General features: G+C 37.6%; 1 protein-coding gene across 10 annotated transcripts in view; it reads right to left on the reverse strand.

The window, feature by feature from the left end:
* Positions 1 to 21,928, reverse strand: part of tenm4 (teneurin transmembrane protein 4) — a 222,951-nt gene that overhangs the window by 38,928 nt on the left and 162,095 nt on the right. For 7 of the 10 annotated variants that reach the window (XM_088639075.1, XM_088639074.1, XM_088639073.1 and 4 more), the window contains 8 exons: positions 20,601 to 20,720; positions 18,042 to 18,303; positions 15,692 to 15,959; positions 15,064 to 15,207; positions 13,119 to 13,368; positions 12,211 to 12,231; positions 6,785 to 7,017; positions 4,734 to 4,888 (listed from right to left, as the gene is read on the reverse strand). In XM_088639075.1, the coding sequence (XP_088495201.1) occupies positions 4,734 to 4,888; positions 6,785 to 7,017; positions 12,211 to 12,231; positions 13,119 to 13,368; positions 15,064 to 15,207; positions 15,692 to 15,959; positions 18,042 to 18,303; positions 20,601 to 20,720 (1,453 nt within the window). The remainder of the gene's footprint in view (positions 1 to 4,733; positions 4,889 to 6,784; positions 7,018 to 12,210; positions 12,232 to 13,118; positions 13,369 to 15,063; positions 15,208 to 15,691; positions 15,960 to 18,041; positions 18,304 to 20,600; positions 20,721 to 21,928) is intronic. The other 3 variants (XM_088639077.1, XM_088639072.1, XM_088639068.1) reach the window with 1 other exon arrangement.

Consider the following 21,928-nt stretch of genomic DNA (forward strand, 5'->3'; position numbering starts at 1 on the left):
CGCAGCAGTAAGTGGATTAAGAGCACGTGACTCCCCTCTAGATGGGACACTGGTCCATTGCAGTTACTACCACCCAGCAATGCTGGTCCCTATTTATACAGGTGGGTGGACTGGACCTACTGTGGTAAAATACCTCGCCGAAGGTACAACAGCAGTGTCTGCTGGAGGGAACTTGAACCCATAACCTGTCACTCATTAGTCTTAACAGCTAAGCCACTACTTTATGTCACCGCCTTTTAAAATAACTAATAATAGTTATAATTAATGTGCTATAGATGTATGACATATCTTTACAGAATGAAAAAATCTGACAAACATATTGTAAAACTAATATATATACAGTATAGCTAAAGACATGCTCAGGAGTTTATCTGCAGTACATAGCATGTTTTACACCCCTTCTGCAAAAAGAACTGAACACTTGTCCATGGAAACAATGTGAAGTAAGGACTGTCAATTACACGTTAAAAATATATATTTATTACCATACTATTCAGAGCATTAAGCATTAAAAGATGCATGCCATTTCATAAAAATATCAATCCAAAAAGACATTGAAAGGAACAATATCTCCAGCTCAAGCATCATATACAGTATTTTTTATTTTAACAAAGTTAAAAAGGCAGCTAATTTGTTAAATAATTCATTAAGAACAAAACCCCTAAATTTCCCTAAAATCCCTAAAATGCTGAATTCAGATTTGTGTGGATTTTCAGTCTTTCGTTACAACTGCAAATGCAAAATGTGTGCTTTAGTGCTGTACTATACTGTAAAAACCTATCCTGAAATGCTAATATTAACTGCCTTAGAAGACGTTTCGTTCTCAAAATCCTTTTCACTGCAGGTTAAAAACTTTAAATCTACTCAAACCACTGCTACAGCCAGTAGAAAAAAAATATTTTTAACAACCTGTCTGAAAAACTGTAATCAATGGCTAGTAACAGGCTTCACTACATTAATAATGTCTCTGCTTATACTGCTACTCCGCTTAATTGAAAGAAATAATCCTCAAGCAGCATATGATGAAAAGGTACATCGTCAAGTTATAATACATCTTCTTGCCAAGCAAACCTTCTTGTCGTTAGCTAAAAAGTGGTGTATTTCTGAAAACATTGTTTGCACACAGAAGTATTTTCTGTATTGAAGTCTATAATATTCTTTAACGCAGTAATGCCACTTTTTCTTTTTTTCTACTGCAGATTTTTCAACTACATCTGCATTTAATTTTGAGAAGAATCATACTTTCCATTCTATTGTGGTTGAATTTGTCTCAAGTAGCTTCCGCTGTTCACATCTCCAAATTAAACCAATGTCATTTCTATAATAAAACATATCATTATGCCTCACGTCTAATAGGAGAGAGACAGTAGAGATACCCAGTCTTTCACTGAACAGAAAAAAATAAAAACGCATTTACTTTGGGAATGACAGGGGAATTTTCAATTTCTTAAAACCCATTTCTTGTCAACACTGCCAGTTAAATATTTCATGACCTCTAGACCAGAGCAGCTCTGGGGACCTGACTGTAAGGGCTTTCTTGCCGTTGTAAATGCTGAAAAGATATTTCCCCAGCCACTGCCTTGTGTAAGACAAGGCTGGGAGCCAGAACAGGCACTGCTCCCTCTAAAAAGGTAACAGCTGTCATTTGTGCCTGGCTCACAAAATGATGCTGGAGTAAATGTGGAAAAAAAAAAAAAGCAAGTGGCAGAAAGAGATTGGTCTGGCTTAAATCCACAATAAATGTTTTTTTTTAATTCATAAATGCTCTGCCATGTTAAGTTTTCCTTGACAATTTCTATAAAGCACTATACACTCTACTTTGCGTACTTATATTATGAATAATGATTCTGTATATACCCTCATTAACAGTTATGACCAGGTACCAAGCAGAATATGGTAGTTTTCACTTGCCTATGATGTCCTTCATGCAACGTGAGTTAAAGTCATCTTATTTAATGTACAGGGTGGTTTCAAAAGTTTTACAGTTTGAGTTTATCATTTTTCAATCAAGCGGTAATAAATCAACTAAAACAAAAGATGGAATTAAATAAATATATTTTTTTAAATACACAGAAAATCATATTCTGGTTTTATCTCAGAATACTGCAATACTAAGTTACTGGACTACATGGCAAGAATGTTTTGTGTCAATGGCACTTCTTGAAAGGTTAGTGAAAATACAAAGAAAAAAGGCTATTAGTATAAACCAGGGATCTCAAATCCTAGACCTTGTGACCCTACTTCCTGTTGAATTTCAATCAGGCTAAGCTCCCAAACTTAACTGAAAACTTGACTGAACCGGTAATTTCATTAATTACGTTTCTCCCCACTACTGAGAGTTGCAGATTGTTTGTTACTTGAAAAGAGAATACAATACCTTGAACTTCCTAGCAATTTAAGATCTAGAAACAAAAAAAGAGTACACATGAATCACATTATTAGTTCAATTAAGGATGTAATGAACAGCTTAAAGACAGCAAACACCTGAAGACTCTTGGGCTACCAGGAACCGGACTGAAAAGCTCTGGTATAGTTCCCTGATCTTTTAAACTGCTATCACTAATTTTCCTTGTGTTGAAGGGAAACAATAGATCTCACATTTGAAAAAAAAATGAGATTCCTGAATCTGTGCTTCACAGTTGTTTTTTAAAATACTTTATTGATTCATTGAATTTACTTGAAAATAATGACTGAAACTTACTGACAGGACTGCGGCCTCAGTAGAGAGTAAGATTCCCTTCAGAAACTGATCCCCTGAGTGCAATCACACAACACACCGGCTGTCGAGAGTGACAGTGAAATGGCCAGGGAAACAGTGCTGAAATATCATGATTTCTCTAGCCAAATAAGAAAAAATAAGAACATAAATTCACATCTGAAATGTGCCTGCTGTGCTGCTGGCTTATACTGTCAATTTTAAATGAGAAACCCAACATCTCCGGTTAGGGTATTAAAATAAGAAATATGTCCCATAAAAATGAGTGCGGCTTAACTTGCCCAGAATTTTAAAACCTCAAAATCACAGCATATTATAGCTATTGTAAAGACTCCAGCAAAACTGAGTAGTCATCCAGGCATATACATGAAATGTACTGCATGGTGATGTATTTTTAAACATTTGAGTTGTCTATATACAGTTTTCTGTAACACAAAATAAGACAAATCAATGCAACGATGACAGCTTTCTCATGATTACAGTTTTATTTTGGGGGGGGGGGGGGGGGTAGGTATATTATTTTTGAACAGCTACACAGATGCTTTGTTTAATACTGCAAAGGTACTGTAGATCAGTGAACAACAAAGGTCTTTTAGTAGCTACCAAGCATAACCTTAAGGAATGACACTGAATCATTAACATCGCTGTATCTTTTTGGAGACACAAATGTAACAGGCATGCTAAAGGAAAATAACCACACAATAATGGAAAATTCTTCTATAAATGCTGTAAGCTCTTTATAAAAACCCTTAAATCCCCCCAAAATAAAAGCTAGGCATGCTCTGTTAAGATTCAGAAGTACTGGAACAAGATCTCGTTTAAACTAAATGTCTTATAGTGTTTGAGGATCTTTGCCACTGTTGGTAAAAAAACTGTCATTTCCAGTGGGCTATTCTCTCTTCCTCGGTTTCTCATGTCGCATAGTAGCAGTGAAAGGGATCCTGGGGGGGTGGGGGGAGCAGTTAGTGAGGACACCGAGGATGGGCGGGGGTGCTGGGGACCTTGCCTCCATTCTGCTACATCTTTTTACAAAAATAAAACCCGTCTCCACTGGCAGCTGAGGCCCCTGCTGGACCTATTTGCCATGAGCCACAAATAACCTTGTAGCGTCCAGATGCTACAAATTGTGTTTCACAGGAGGGGAGGAGCATGGCTAATAAAAAAAAGAACACATTAAACCTTAAAGAATCCAAAATGGGACAACAGAGGCTGGTTTTGAATAAAAGCTATCATAGCGTGACACTAATTATCATAATCCAGTCAGTCCTGTACTGTACATATTCAAATGAGTGACTGTTCTAATAAGGTAACAAACCTTTATTACTTCTGCTGCTGCTGTTACTTCTATCTCCATCACCACCACTGCTGCTGATATTATTATTATTATTTTGGAGCAATGTAGCTGAGCTTAAGTATTTGAAAGAGCAGAAATGAAAATCTGTAGATTTTTCCTGAACCTGAGCTGATTTCACATAGTACAGTACTGGCCGGCCTACGGAAAAAAAATCTGAGAAGCAGACATTAATGTTAATTCAGAGTAAAACAGAAGAGAGCTGCAGTACACCCTGAGCCTCTGAGGCAGTGTCGTCTCAAAGTCCCAGTTCAGGCAAGTTACAGCATTGCTAAAACCCATAAACGATTTAATCCACCAATGAGCTGCTTGGAGTGCCCTTGCCTGGGTCACAAGCTGTCATTATGTCTGGCCTGCTGATGAAAAGTGACCAGTGAAATAACAAGAACATTTGGGGACTGATGTCCTCAGCCCTGGAGCTCTGACCAAATGTTGGTCCACATCGCAGTAGAGCATTATCACCACTGACAGTGAAACACAAATAGCTCAAGCAATTCACAGCTGCAGTGCTGTGAGGGGAAGCGTTATTGTCAGGGCTTAACAGCTTCTACCTTGGTAAACTACAAGTCATTCAACTTATGGTGAGAAGTGCTTTCGGATGCTTCAGCGAATTAAACAGTTCTGTCTGAGTTTAGTCTATTATTACAGGACCATGTAGAGTTGTACCTGCGAGATATCCATAACGGAATCACAGCTGAGCGGCCTGGCAGAAGTCAAGTCATTCGAGCCCAGGAGCGTGGAGATTATTCCGTTCTGATCAATTCTTCGGATCATGGTGCCATCCACAAAGTAGATCAGGCCAAACTTGTCAACAGTGAGACCTGATTAGAAAGACAGAAGGAGTCTGAGATGAGATAGATCCAATTGAACACAGTTCTTTTTTTCCTTGATTTTCTTCTTTTTTTACTCAGCTGTGGCCATCGAACAGCAACAGCGTAGAATAGGAGACTTTAATCTTCTTCTCAGGATGTCACAAGATGTAAGTCAGCATAAACTAAAACCTTTCTTTAGCCCTGATGCATCTAGACCTGAATCCTGAGGTAAATGCTAATTCAAAAATACAAATATTTCAATATTTTAAAAGAACTTTTGAGAATGCTAACAACATTATCCATGTTTTTAATATTTAGTGAACGCTTTTCACAAACTCTGCTGTAACAGTTCATACAGATTGCTGAAAAGCAAAAAACAACATTATTCTGTGACGGTAATAAAGGCAGCCCAAAGTTTGAAAATGTAACAAAAACATCTGTTCTAAATCTAAATCTATTTCCTAAAACACTATAGAAGTACTGTAGTTTGAAACTGCATGACACTATTTCATGAGTATTCTGGAGTAGATCGGTTAAGTATTCAGGCCCAATATTCTGTAATATTCTTTATTCTGTAAATAGGTCACTCTTACATACTGAGCGTGGTGACCAATAATTTGTATGTACTCTGAGGCCTTTAAAAGCCACTATAGCACAGTTATTCCTTTATGAGTTTTAAGATCCATATGTTGGGGAACTAGACACAAATAGGGCTGAGAGGGAAAATATCATTAGCAGTGCGAAAATTGAACTGCATTGATCTGGCCTCCTGCAACTCTCGTCCCAATACAATCACAGTGCGCTTGATCAGATAACACCTCTCAAGTCTAAACAAAGAACCTGTGAGAACGGACAGTTACTATTTATTAAAAGTCCACTTGTAACATTTTCACTTACAGTCTACGATTCTAATTGACCGACTGGTGTGATTCTGTTTTGTCAATGTTAATTTAAAATATATATTTTTAGCTTCACTAACATCATAATATATATATATATTTAACCTAAAACATCGAAATAGTGTATTAAGAGATAATACATTTTTCCCTGGTTTTCTCTTCTGAAAGTGTGAGATTGTTTTGTTAAATCTAATTATTCACTACTTCTTAATTCAACACAGGTCAAAACAGTGGCCTGGTTTACAATCTCAAACAACTCTTCAGGTCTCCCAAAACTCTAAAATAGCAAATACGTTTTATTGTCTTTATAGAACCACAATGCTTTAAATAGAAAACATCAATGGAGACAACAATAACAAAACATCTTAAATGATTTTTAATTTTTAAACTTCCATTTTACTTACACTACAATGATTATATTTTTCACTATCCATAAAAAAACAGTAGGATGTTTTTAAAAGTACATTTAAATCTGAATCTAATACACTTTGCAAGAGGACTGAACAACAATTTGGGTAAGAAATAGCACAAAGGATATTAGGAACCTAAGAGTGGGGAAAAGCAGGATGACAAAGAAAAAAACAATGTCTTGGCTGAAGATTACCTCTGTTAGTTATGGTATTTAACATTTTCTAGGGCTGCAAAAGCTTACAAAATTAACCTCTATAAATGCACAATGCATAAAATCTAAAATTATATTCTGCTTTTATCTAAGAAAATCAGGGTCCTTGGTTTAAAAGCCTAGGTGTTTAAACCTTCGGAGAAAGCAAAGAAGATGAAAGCACCTTGCTTAGTTGAATACTGTGTCCTCTGAATTTAGCAGTGTATACAAAAATGAAGTATTTTTCTTCCTGATATACTGTATTTAAACTATTACATGCTGTTCTCATGTACCACACAACCTTTTCATTGCCGGCTTTCACACTGCGCCAGCACGTCAACCTTAGTCACTTCTTTTAAATCACATCCTAGCGTAAGACATCCAGTAAACTGAAGCCAGTCTCACCTCTTGGGTTGGTCAGGGTGGCATCCACAGCTTTCCCTCCATCACCACAGCGAGTCTCATCAAACGGAAGGCACTGGTCTCCGGTGCCAGCCACTAGCTCCAGATTCTTGGCCACATCTTTTACCACATTCAACGACTTCACCTTGAACACCTTCCTACTGTTGGTGTCAGACAGGTACACTGTACCTGAGACGGGACTGGTTGCCAAGTAGTACTTGTGTGCAGGACTGTTGCTAAACAGGTAGACAAAAAATGAATTATTATTAGTGAAATCAGAGATATTGGCTAGCAACCAGAGTAGATCTTTGTTGTTAGCATAAAATCACATAAAAGATGGATTTATCCCATCAAGAATACTTTTGATCAGAAAACACCTGAAACTGACAAACAATTGCAATGAAAATGCAGAGTTAGTAAATAAATTGGTATCTATGGAAAAGTGACAGTCTATGGAAAACTCCTAACTTATAGAATTACTTTTCTAAATATCATTACTCTAGAAAAAACATTTGCTCTGCTATGATATACTGGTCTCACATATAGGTGGAATTTATCATAAATAATCCATGTAAGTAGATACACTAACAACTAACAAAAATGTACATATTGTACAGTAAACTTCAAAACCTAGGTTTTCAGTGACATGAGTTAAATACAATCAAACTCTTGCAGGACTTTTGAAACACTGTTGTCTCTGACAGCTATGATAAAATGAAGTTCCCAAGGAGTCTGCACTTCTGAAATGAAATTAGCTCAGAAATAGCTGTGGGATCATGCTGTCAGTTGTAGGAAGCCCACTAGTGGTCTTTGAGCACAGGTAACAAACACTCTTTTCTCATCTGAATGTAAAACCATCAACCATTACACAAACAGTCCAAGCTGGTATCAAAATATAATGCTGTCAATTTAACTTGACAAATTCTGACACAGTAGCTCTTCTGTATTTCCATAAAGAGGCAGCATAAAGTCTTCTATTACTCACAAAAATTGAAATCAGCCACCTGCTGAAATATCACGTACCAATACTGGCTCATTGCATACCTTCAAAAATGTTTTTCAGAAATGATCTGCTATCCACATTGTGTATTCAAAGCAGAAGCAATCATAACAATTGGTGCACTGAACTTTCTGCATTATTTCAAATGCTGGTCTACAATGAATACAACTGATTTAGTGTACAATTTATTTTTATTTGGACAAAAGGGCAACATTAAAGGAATGGAATAGTGAAGTTTTGAAGAGCTCGCAGTCAATAATCACAGCTTCCTCCTGCGACAGCTAGCAGTCTGCTTTACTCTCAAGCAAACTTCAAGGAGAATGAAGCTTTTGTTGTAAAAATTGAAATACCTTTGAGGAATCCAGAAAAAATTAAGAAAACTGAACCACTGGCTTTGACAGCTTTGAAACGTATAGCCCAGGAAAAAGCAAAACTACTTCTAAATCACGGCGAGTGGTATTATGATGTAGTGGCACTTTTAAGATGACTTCAATCATTAGGGTTTGAGATATCACTTCAGTGCATTTCTGCCAAATATGATTATCATTATCGAACTACTTGGCAGGAATGCATCACATTTCAAACTCTGTAAAAACTTTGAATTTCTGCAAAGCTGTCAAGTTCTGTCCTGCAGGGCACTTCTGTGTCAAATCTTATAACCATGCACAAGTTAAAGGAAAGAAGACCAGTAGGCCTAGATAATGTTTTGCTTGTTTATTAAATTGAATGACAAGTGACCTTCTGCTGGTTCTAGGGACAACACACTCTAAGTATCTTAGGTGTGTAATTACAGCATTTTTTCCAAGGTATCATATCCCAGATTTGTCTTCCATTTTTATGCCTAAAACTTTTCTGATGGCTGCATGCTGTGTTTCAATGTTTAACCTGTGTTTGCATATTATTGACTTGAAAATGACAGACTGCATTTAGTGTCACACTGAATTTTCATTCTTAGAGGGGCTTCAGCTGTCAAGAAAAAAACAACCTCCTCAAACCACATCAGGGCTGTTTGCAGCAAGCCAGCTCTGTGTAAATATAAATCTAACTGATGGCATTTTGCTGCAAGGAGACTTTGCTCTGTGTTGGGATATTACAGACGTTACAGGAATTCCGGTCTAGGAGAAAGGTGCATAAAGTGCCATCTTTTGAGTTCTCTGTTTCCATTTCCACCTATTTTCCAGCAAAGTTTGTTTTTGCTTTCAAAGGATTGACCATTAAATGCATGACACCACTCCCGATAGTGTACTGAAAGATACCACCCGATTATGCTCTAAACAGTATTCAGCATTGCTGAAAAACACTCTGACCTTCAGCAGTCGCTGTGAACTCCATCTATATTCTTACACTGACAACATCTGGTTTCTGGAAGATAATTTAATTTAGCTGCATGCAGCTAGGCACTGAAATGGGCTTGCTGTTAGAGGAAAAAGACACCATGTTGGGAAGAACTGTTCTATATCAGCTCACTTCTGCAGATTCATTTCAAGGCACAGGAAAATAAACTATATGGGCTACACCTGAAAATCCTATTTGTACTTCAGCAAGGTTTTTTTAATTCAAAAGGGAGTCATGCTTAGATTAGATTTTATTCTTTTCCCTTTAGAAAATTACATTCATTAAAATCTCCCTTATCTTTCTTAAAAGGATGTTATATTAATAAGTGGTATTAACAGTAGTATGAATAAAAGGCATAACAAATACATGTTAAAAATGTAAACTTTTACTACCATTGAAAAAGTTGGCAAATCTGCTTCCAGATAAAATCTTGTACTAGCTAGACTGTAAATTGCTCTAGGGCTAGTATTTAAAAATGATCCAGATTCTGTAATACTATATTTTGTGGTTGATATTTCTTAAATGTCACGGCTGGATCTCGTTTATCTAGAATGCAAACAATAATGATTAGAAAACCCATTTGTTTGCAAATGGAAATCTTATTCTCTCACAATACAGCCCATGAAACACAGAAACAACAATAGAAAATGTCCTATAGGTATTAGCCTGTGTGAATTAACAACGTGACAATTTTCATTCAAGGTCAAGCTATGCAAATTAAGAATTTTAATTGTAGAAATTAAATTGCCAAAGCTAGGTTACAGAAGATTTTACAGACTTTTTAGAACCTTTGCTAACTACTTGGAAGATCAGATTGTCTTAAATATGCAATAAGCAGGCATATTTATAATTTAAGCATCAGTTTTGCATTCTCTTCTGCAACATGGGTTTCAACGTGTGCGCATTCGGACTTACTGTGAACTAATGTCATATACTGAATGTTCCTTTCATCTGCTGTTTACTTTGGACCAATTCAAACTTATACCTTTATATAATAATAATAATAATAATAATAATAATAATAATACTATCTTTAAAACCTGAAAAAAATGACTGCAGCGTTTTATCGTAATTGTGCATCCTATTGTACTACTACAAGGTAATCTGGATCAAAAGAAGAAAATGATTGCACTCCAGTGTTTAAAAAACAATTTCAAAATATAATCCTGATCAAACAATCTGATTAAATCTTCTTAGAGACAGTGCCTAGATTATTAACCAAAAATAATTCTCAATTTATTCTGTAGATGTGTTTTTTTCTTTAGATGGGCTTTTAGCTAAAATATAATTGCAGACTATTTTATTTCTTAAAAATTAAGGTTGACAATTTTGTCATCATTGTTTTTTTAATTTTCAATTATTTGAACATGGATTAAAAAATGTTAATCATAGAACAAGTAAAGGTTAGTTAAGGTAAAAAGTAGAAAGAAAACTTTTATTAATGTTGTTTTTCAGCAATTAGTAAATTATTCACTTGTTCCTTTGCAGCCTGACACCCTGACGGAGCTCCCCAATCAAAATGTTTTGTTTTATATTGACAAAATCTTTGCATTGAATTTTGCTTATTTTAAGAGTTTTATCCCACACCAGCTTACGTTGTTTTTGAGGTTTCATTATTTTCTTATAGATTTTTTACACTATAAACATAAGGTACAGATTGAGACAGCAAAGACATATTGATTTATTTAGCAAGGGTGAGGAGATGGGAGACAGAGCAGAAGACAGGGATCTCCCAGTTGTCTGTGTGTCACCCAAGTCATTGTGAGGAATTTAGAACGCATGGCATACAGTATATTGTCTTGAAAGCACCATCAAGTTGTCTGCTGCTGGTCACATGTTAAAGTGAGAACTAATTCATTCTAAATTAAGAAGCTCTATAAATTCCTGAGGTGTGTTAACACACAAATTAAGTACTACCTGTATTTTGGCTCCGTAAAGTGACAAAATGCGTTAATACAATTTAATATTATTGGACGGTACATCACCCAGCTAAATAGCTTTTATATAAAAAAATCAATGCATCCTTTCTTGCAACACCTTGTTTAAACTCTACACTCAGTATTTATTCTTCTGCTCACTTTGTCAATGCTATCATCTTTTCCTTTCAATTAATCTGCATCAGAGATCCTGAAACTGCTTTTTTTCAGTCTGGTCTCAGACACCATTTAAAATGCTATTCTATATTTAATTATCTCTTGGAAATTAAGATGCTTTTTCCATACCTCCTTTCTTTAATAGTATGCCTACCATGATAACTACAGAAACTATCAAAGAATAAATGAAAAGACAGTTTTCACCTTCAAAATACAGACATTGCTTGCATTCACTACTGTATTCTCAAAGCAAAGCTTTTTAGTTCATATTGATATGATTACCACATAGATGGATGCTGTATGTACAATTTATGACCTACAGTTTTCAATTACACTCCGAATAATTCAATAAAATATTTTAGTACATACTGCATTCATAATCACATTACCTAAGTAAATAATATCAGCATGAATTAAAGCATTCCGCATAGGAAGCACAGGAGAGAGTGCAAACTGTAGCCTTGCATTATTTCCCTCATTAGTTACTGCTCAGAAAGTCCTTTACAGCAGGAGAGCGTATTATACAAGGTAAGCCAGGGACAAATATCAAGACCAAGTACAGCACTTCCAAACAGCCTTGGATTCTTTAAATAAAATCCTTGTACAAACTTAAAGCACAGCAAAACTGAATTCATTTTAAGTAATTTGCTAGCGTATTTTTGTTTTAATTAATTTTACATTTGGAAAGCTACACTGTTTCTTTGCATGATATGTTTTACAGGACAGCAGAGTAATATGGTAACCATGCACAGATGAGATAATCATCTCATAACCAACAAATTAAAAAGGGGGAAGTTTTACAAATACATTTTTCAGCCTTTGTATTTGGTTTTCAATAACAAAGAAGGATATTAGCTAGTCCAAATACTCTTTATTAGATATATGTCTGCCCAAATTAACTCAAGTACTTACATAAGTTCATCACGATCATCAGTTTATACCTACTGTATACACAATAGTTTTTAAGAGATGAAAAATCGTGTCTATTATCATTGCCTTACCTATGCCTGAAATCTTTATTTCTGACACAATACCCATAGAGCAGCAGAAAAAGGGAAAAAGAAAGAAGATGTTAGTAGGAAAATGGATATCACCGTTTATAAAATAATTAAATCATGGTGAAGCTTCTGTACTGTAATGCATTACTTTATGATATTGGTTCTAGGAATGAAAATTCTTAAACACATACATGATATATTAGTATACTGCAACTATACTGTATATAAAGTAGACTATTTCAGTATTTATTATTCTTATACAGTACATAGCACATTTTAATTGTAATATTAGTCAATGTACACCACACCCACTGCAATGATTACCCTGACTATCCTGCTCACCAGAGTTCATACACACCAAAATGAAAGGAAAGATTCATGATCCTCCATCTCTAAGTTAGTTTGTTTCTAAAACTGGCCACATTTTAAGTTTCTTTTTTATTAGATATCATTCCACACTATGTGATCCTCCCCACCCTTCATTTCAGCCTCAAAGAAACCCCTAGTATTCGACAAGGGTTTATTATTCACCTATTAAATGACTGAGAAGAATCAGATTCTTCCAGTTAAACCACTGGAGCCCTTTATGCTGCTGTGAAAGAACCTTAATCTTGTGAAAGCTAAGGCAATAGCTATGGTTGTAGCTACCTGCGAGTGTCACTTCTGATTCTCTGCAAGTACAACTCGCTTCCTTAACTGAAAGAATCCTCATCAACCATCACAAGTCTGTACAATACTAGAATGAATGGGAGTTATTTTCCCATGTGAACCAATGTCTTCTGCAAGGAAGGAGAAGCTAAAGATATCAACGTCCCCACTTCGTGACCCGTGCTCAAAACCAGACATCGAGTCGTTCACAGGTCTGTGTTGACAAGCTGTCTTCCGACCAACAGCTCCTCTCTTTCATTTACCTCAACTCCAGGACGCTGGTGACATTTCCTGTGGAGAAGATCCTGCGGACGTAGTTGAAGTCACCAACATAGAGGCTGCCATCCGAGCCACAGGTCAGGGCGACAGGCGCCAAGAGCTTGTTGCCATCAGCTAGCCCATTGCAGCTTGGGCAGGAAATACTGCGCCTCCTTCCATTACCCATCACACTGCCAATGACTGGGGGCTGCTGGGAGATGAACAGGTTCTCCCCATTGCCCTTGTGCAAGATACCTGATGGAAGGGGAAAATAAATGATGTGTGTGGGCAAAGCACACCAACTTGGAGAGTGGATTAACTTTGCCATGGTAGGCTGTCAACTCCTTCCTCAGTAACGAAACTGAGATTTACTATTAAAGGAAATATAAAGAAATTTCAGCTTCTAAAAAAATGAGATTGAATGCTTTCATGTTTCCTATAATATTTATTTCAGCAATATTTTTTGCATGATTGGATTTGCTCTGAGTTGTTTGCTGTAAACGCCATATAGGGTTTCTCTGTGCATGACCATTTTTTATGTCTTGAGTTTTACTTTTTTAATGTTGTGGTCTGATGCCAGGATTACAGAGAGATCCGAACCCATTAACCATGAGCTTTTAAAACTGTAAGTGAATCCATAAACCTGACGGTGACAGGAAACAGGCACAGCCTACTATAACTTCTGCTGAAAAGATTAGGAAGCGATTTTAGCACAATCAGTAGGACAAGATTGGACAGTGACCTTTCAAACATATCTCGCAGTGCCAGTGCAGATACCTTCTCACGCAACTTCATCTAACTATGGCTGATTTACTTTGATGAAGCATTCCTGACAACTACTAGCCAAAGATTTCTACTTGACAAGAGCTGAGAAAGCTCTCTATTTGACTGGTTACTCAGCCATTCAAAGGCAATTCACCAGCAATAAGAAAATTGACCCTTCTCAACTGCCAGGAACAATGGCAATAAAATAAGGCTTCCCAATAGAAATCACTGCCATTTACAGCAAAGGTAATGACAAAGTGCTGTCAGGATCCTGCTTTGAAGCTGTAATTGGGGAGGGGGGTTACTAGATGGCATGTCAAAAGTTATTCATTTGACTGCTACCCTAATACCTTGGATGTCTTTTTCTTGTACCAACAACAAACACATTTTCCAACTGGACTGACAATTCTGGGTTATCAATAACAATGAATGGGTTAATTAATAAAAAGCAAAAGACAATGGATTAGCAACCAACTGTAAAGATAATAAACAATTGTTTAAATTTTTCACATGATTAAATATTAAGTCTTAGCTTTTTACTCCCATCGTAGCAATATATTATGGTCACATTGAAGTAAGAAGAAGAATCTCTGTAAGTGAATTTTAGACAATCTATGAATAATTACGCCCCAAAGGTAGACTTACAGTCTGAATGACCAGGCACTAAATTCAAAATAGATTGTGCATAATTAATTTACTATTGGCCAAACTTTTGGTTAATAATTTACAGAAAAATTAAAATACCATAAAACTGTACCACAGTGCTTCCTATGCATTTACTGTAATGTAATGTAATAGTAATAGAAAATGCATAACATTTTAAAACAACAGCAAGACAGAATATTATAATGAAATTTTTCTGACTCCTCCCCATATAGGAACATTTCTTTTTTACGTGGCCATTTGAATGATTTTTAAAAAAATTGATCACCAGAGCACCTTTATTTATGACACTCCAAAAAAACAAGAAATACAATACAACATTTACAAACACAACATTTCTAAAAAATTCTAAAAATGCACACTGGCTTATGTAGTTAAAATGATGTAATGAGATACATTTAATTTAATACATCAACTATACATCATATTTTACTGTAGCTTATCATTTATTTCCTTAGCCAAAACAGCAAATGACACCAAAATAAGTGCAGGTGTGTGAACTGTAACTATTCAACAACTCACCACTTTGTATGTTGAGAGCATGGTGTTTGTCCAGTGACCATCCACCAAGGTTAGAAGCATTAGATTCATAACCCTGCAGCACAGCAGTTCTTTTCTCCCAGAGTATAAGGTCAGGACATGATTCATACTCATAACCCACAGAAACTGGGGAAAGAAATCCAATAGTAAATTAACAATGCTCAAATAACCGATACAGGATATGCTACATAAACTGCTCAACTGACACACCAACATTGAAGACAAAAGCATCTCTCAACAGTTTAAAATGCTATATAATCTACCAAAGAGAAACTTTATTAAAAAACAAAATCTTAGTGACCTTTTAACGAATATGATCGCATCTACCAATTTACTGAGACAACTGATTTCTAGAGTTTTCAAACGGACTAATTTAAAATCCTGTTTGAAAAGGGGGCACTATCCTTAGTCTGAAGCCTCTGCAATTATTGCAGCATCTTTTGTTCTAAATCAGTAATTGCCTTCTGCTGCTAAGTGCTTTTATCCCTTGTTGACAATAAAATAAATTACTCTGAATCGTATACTGTTTTTTGTGTGCTCTTTTTACATTTTTGTGACACATTCGTCAATGTCATTGTAACTGTCAATACCAAATACCAAAACCACGTACCAAAAGCCTCATACAGGCCGTAGACCTTCTGACTGTAGACATCAGTTTTGTCCCAGATGAAGTAGTAGGTAATGTCGGGTCCAGCTGGGAACCACTTCCTGAAGAGTCTGCCCTCCACGGCCACCAGCAAGTGCACTTTCATAAGGTTGAAGGGAATGGTGGCATGAGTCAGGGTCACGCGCAGCACTGACTTGTACCCTGGAGTCCGGCTGCTCAGGTAGCTCAGCTTCATATTAGTGCCAGGTATGTTTACTTCCTCCCGCAGAGCCTGAGAAGAGGGGGAGAGAGAGTGGATCACAGCTTCTGTTTTCAAAACGTTTTTACCTTGCTTGCAAAAGAACAGAGCTCACTGCTGGGAAGTTTCTACTGCAGCCCTGTACTGGGTTAAACTTCTGCACCCTGCAGAGCTTTGTGAGGAAGTTCCAGTATCCCACTTCCAGCACAAAGAGAGTCAAATTACTGCCTTTGCTGAAATGCTTTCCTTAATAAAACATAATAAGACTCCAATGCCCCGACTTTGTGGTTTAACTTGATAGCCTGACCAATGTGACCATTGTCTCACAGCTCAAGAACATAGGCAAGTCACTTGTTCTCAATTGCCTCATTCTATCAAATTACCCTCAACTGAATATGATGTCAAGGAACTGATAAGCAGAGGAAGAGGCAGACTCCAGCCTCTACTTGTCTGGTCAGAAACAAAAGAGCAGCAGGAGAGGCCTGTAGTGTGCAGTGAAGTGCACAAGCTTCAGAAAATCTTCCAGTGTTAGTCTGTGAGATTCATAATGTAATGCACCGCGTACTCCATGAAGTAGGTCATTAATCATACAACAGAAAAAAACAAACTGCAATTAGACTGAGACAGGCATGCAGAGGACTGCAATTACCCTCATGATGAGAGTCAGAGCCTTCAAACTTTGACTCTTGACTTTGCCAGTGTTTGAGCTCAATCAGTCCACTTTATTTTGTTCAGAGCAAATTTAACATCACATTCCCTAAGAGAACTAAGAAAATGGAAAGAAGGCAGAAAAACACAATTCAATCTATTTGATTGGGATTCAACATGTTTTTCTTTTCAAAGTTTGTAAAAAAAAGACCAAAGCCTACAGCTGAAAGGAACATTTCATAATAATTAAGAATTCCTAGCATTTATGAAGCCTATTTTATATCCCAGAGGATCCCAAAACTTTACATATAAGAAAGGAACCTGTCACAGACGTCCAAAGGGACTAACCGTGGGGAGCAGGAGAGCAGAAAAAGACCCATATGCGTAGCGGCGAGACGGGAAAAAGACCCGGGCTCATTAGTGCAAAGAGTTCAGGAATGCCGTATAGAAACCTATGCCCTCAGGGAGCGGACGTGGGGCGCCCTGGTGCTAGGCGGGTCTCAGGACATCCGAACGTCAGTGCTGAGCCAGGACAGAGTGCAAGACCCGGAAATATATAGCCCAAGGGAAAGAGAGGGACAGGAAGGACAGCAGACCGGAAACTGGGACAGGACAGAGAAGGAGCGCCCTCTGGCTGCAGAGGGCGTGACAGAACCCACTTCAAAAAACGCTGAAGTGCATTACCCACCAAGGTGACCTGTAGCAGCCATTATGCGCCAATAACCCCATTACACAGAACGGCATTGAGGGGATCATTAGAAAGCCCAGACTGTATAAGCATAGAGTAGAAATTAGCCAAGACGCTGGAGTTAATACCCCTGCTCAGGTGAAAACTATCAAGGGATCTCTAATGCGTTTAACATCACAGCCACAAGGTGATCCCTCCTATAGCACAGTGGTTTCCATACTAGGAGAGTGGTTTGAAAATTCTTGTCTACAGAGAAGAGGGCATTTGAGTACTTCACCAACACCACTTGCAGGAGCAACTAGTTCTTCCATGGGGATTTCCCATCCCACTACTCGGCAGGCCCAACCTTGCTTAACTTCTGTGATCTGATAAGATCAGGTTTTAATGAAGTAACACCATGGATGTTACTTAGTATTACAGATGTCACAAATGTATTTAGACCTTCTTTAATTTGACACACAATTAATTTTCTCCATTACATGCCTCTGATCGTTGCATTCTAACCAAAATATGTCTTTTAAGCATAACTGGGCTGAGCAAAAGGAAAGCCATCACAGCCACCATAGAGGCTGCTGAAAGAGACTTAAGATGCCTGTGGATCAAGTGGAGTGACGTGTGGACACAAGCTGGGGCTTGACCAATCTTGGCTGGGTCACCTGGCGAGAGTGTCTGATGAAATATGAACATTCGGCTTTGTAGAAATGTTTGCAAAGGAGAATAGCACTACGTTCACTACCACTCACTACGACTCCTGTCAAGCATGAAAAATGAACCTTTACCTGGATTTCAGGGACAATAGCACCCCTCTCTGAGCAGGATCCAGCAAAGGCAGTGAGGGCAGCGGGGGAGACAATGGGGTTGGGCCGAGCGAAACTGCTGAGGTCACAGCTGGGGATCTCGTTCTCTTCGTGTCTCATGATGATGGTGTCCATGACGAAGAAGCGTCCCCATGGCAACCACAGCGTGTGCTCCTGGGTGATGAACGGAGCACGTTCAAAACGCAGGGTGATGGCAACCCCTCCACTGCTGACCAAATCAAAACTAGAATGAAAACAAAAGTGACATTTTAAGAATCTATCATTACTGCCTGAAAATTTTGAAACATAGTCCTATTCTCTTTTTTTATGTTGCCTTTTCTGTTTGATATCACTCAAATTGAGCCACACAGAGATTAGAAGGGGGTGTGGGACTTTGGTTTCATGAAGTCTCTTCACTTTTTAGAGAAGTGATGGGATTCTTTTAGGGGGTTTTGGCTGCCTTAGGAAAAGCTTACACAATCTGCATAAGTCTTGCTGATATTAAAACAGACTATTTCGAAATGATAATTCATAGGTCTTTCACAAAGTATACCAAAAAACAGTGCATTATAAAATACTGTATATAGAAAAGTCTATAAATTAACTTTGAACAACAATAGGTATATAACAGACCTATACTTAAATTATCCTTTTTTCAAAAGAGCTCCCAAATCATATTAGGACAAGCTTTATCTACCTAAACAATAAAATGCTTTTCAACTCATTCATGGGAGAAAATGGTATCTACAAAAAAACCTCTCAAATTGCTGTACTTTTCTTTGACAGCTGGTGCACTGGCACAGCAACCATTAGTTCTGAAAGGCCTGTAATGTAATTACACTCCTCTGTGATGAGAAACTGCTTGTGAAGAATTTGTCCCCCTCACTCCTAAGAGTTGCAGACATGTTTCACGGTGACTCATTTACCTGCAATACCTCAAATGGTTCAACAACTAAAGAACTGCACCTGTTCCATGCAACAGTGGTTTTTAACAAGAAATTAACATTTGGATATTTGCCATTCTGTGGAGAGCAGGCTGCCCTCTGTGTGGGACTGTGCCTACAGTATGTACTGCGGAGCTTAGAAATAAAGAGAAAAATAAGCAGGAAATTAAAAGAATTTCAACCAATCATGCTACTTCTGGAACATTTCCTATGCCCCAATATATAGTCACACACCAGCAACATTCTCAGATTTACTGGATTGATAAAGCCAATTCTGCCTCTTTCAAATTCTGCCCTTGCCTCTGAGCTGTTGGGTTGCAGAGGAGGCGGTAAATACTATGTCCTTGTGCTCCTCTGAAGCTCAAATGACCATGTAGATCAGCAGATGTTCTTCTGCCCCGCTGGTCTGCCCAGCCAGAGCAAATTAAAACACAGCTGGTGGGTTCAGAGAGGCTGGCTTAACAATCAATAAAAATTCACAGGTAGCTATCAATCAAAACCAGGCTTTGCAAAGGTGACAAAGACAACAAATGTAGTAATGCCACCCATGTGACAGACACTGCCAAAGGCTTAAATGAGGGCTTTGTCGATGAGGGAATGAGGGAATGTCGAGAAGGAAAAAAATATTGGAAAAATGCCAGTATTGTACCAACCGTTTTCTTTAAAATAAAACAATGTATTTTTGCAGCAATAATGAAATAGGGTTTTAAAAGTTATTGACATTGTATATACATGCTGCATTATTCTTTATGTGTACTAGATTAATTTAAAATGCTGCATCACACATTTTCATTGTGCCATTCCAACATCTAAAATGTATTTTAGATGAATGAAACCTTTTACATATTCCTACTTGTCTCTGTTATTTGAAATGTCCAATAGAACCACCCATATAAAAGCGCATTTCCTTCTTAACAGCGAGAAACTAGTGAAAGGTATTTGTGGAGTGCTAAGCTGCTACTGGATGCCTGCACACAATTTACAGAAACGCCTTTTGTTCCAGCTAAAAGTTTTCAGATGACAAGGAGGCAATCTTGAAGCTAAGCCCCTTAGACAATAAAAAACGCATCATAAAAACAATATGAGAAAGCTTTCCCATTTCTAAGTGGATGAACAGGTGCATTTCTGATTTCACGGTGCGCTGAGCCTGTTTACAGTGATTGCAGGGGGAGTTGCAGAAGACTGGGCATGTTTACAGGGGGAATAGGGAAAAAAGAGATGTGTTTACAGATATGGCGAGAGAGAGAGAGAGAGAGAGAGAGAGAGAGAGAGAGAGAGAGAGAGAGAGAGAGAGAGAGAGAGAGAGAGAGAGAGAGAGCCAGCTGCAGAGATGCAGTATCTCAGGACAGGCATCACTGATACAGAAAATTGGGGTAAAAGGGCTTGGGAGGAGGGATACCAAGTGCATTGTGTTCACATTTGTAGGGAGAGAGAAGGCTCTACAACAAGAGATGCAGAATTGGGAAGAAGTAATGTGTTGGTTTTTCGTTAGGAATGTCAGGTGGGCTACTTATCTTAGTCATAAATTTGATAAAGAGCAGGAGGGTCAGGGGGCAGGGCTGCTTTGCTTACACAAGATCAGGGGGACAGTGCTTACCTGCCATCCTGTCGGCTGACAGTATATCCATACGCTGGGTTGTTTATGAAGCTTATGTTCACACCAACTAAAGGAGTACCATCAGAAGTCACCACCTGGCCTCGAATCACACAGGCATGGCTACAAAACAAAACACAAACCCGTTCAATGAAAGATGCAGCAGAATTCGATCTCAGGCAAAGGAAAGACCTGTAGACGTGAGACCCAAAGGCAGCTAGTAACTGCGGTGACATGTGTTGCTTTGCTCAATTTTGAAATCATCATATTACAAAGGCTTCCAATCACAAATGAAATCACAATTTTGAAAAAGGGGAAAACAAGCTGGGTGCTATCCTCGATTCTGGAAACAATTCTGACTTGTATGAATATCACAGTTTGTCCATTATTACAGACAATTGGCAATTGTATTTCATTACTGAGAAAAGAACATCTTTTATACCACTCCTCAGGTTTCGAAAGATTGTAAGGTTCTAACTGTACAGTTCCTTGTGGTAGAAAATAATAAAGAAGTCACATGGTTGAGCAAAATAGAGTGACATTGAAACTACTGACACATACTGTGGCATTTGACTATAAGCTTAATTAAATAAATGGAATAAAATTAAAATCCATCTTAAAATCCCATTTAGTCAATTATAAAAAGGCTCTCAAGAGAAATAAGCAAGAGGCATTGGATAACAGCAACTCAACTTAATGGCAATAAGCATTAGACAACTCCATTTAGCTCTGGTAAACAGCCTTCTTTGCCTGGATTTTAATTCAGCACAAGGTAATGCTTTTCCTGTCTATAAGCAAAATACGACAATAAAAAATGTCTCCATCAGTAATGAGAGCATGTAACTCAATCTGCTCTGTTCTAAATGCAGTCACATCTCTTGTCTGTGCAATCACTGTGGAGACTTATGATGGGAAAATTGGGAACAGCATGTCATGGACCAGATCAACCATCAATACAGTGGCTAATATGAGAATATAACTAACTTTCTCTTTATAACAATGCTGGTCTCTAAATTTAATAAGACTCAATAAAGCCATCCTCATACTGACATTAATGTTTAGCAACATTGCTGTCCTTGCATTCCATGCTGGACCTAAAAGCATTCTCACTCTGTTTGCACAATTAAATCTGTAAACTTTTCCCTTTAGGAGTGAACAATTTGCTCCATTCAGGAAAACAATTAACTCTGCCTTGTAAGCAGCTGCCCTCTGTGATGTAAACTTGTCCTTACTTGAGGCAAGATCATTTTACCCACAATATTTGACTCCCCAGGAACCAAACTTATTGCTAATTTAGTCAGCATTTTTCCTTCAGGAGACCTTGGCCAAAC

This window comes from Lepisosteus platostomus, chromosome 7, assembly GCF_059453375.1.
Source record: "Lepisosteus platostomus isolate fLepPlt1 chromosome 7, fLepPlt1.hap1, whole genome shotgun sequence".
NCBI lineage: Eukaryota > Metazoa > Chordata > Actinopteri > Semionotiformes > Lepisosteidae > Lepisosteus > Lepisosteus platostomus.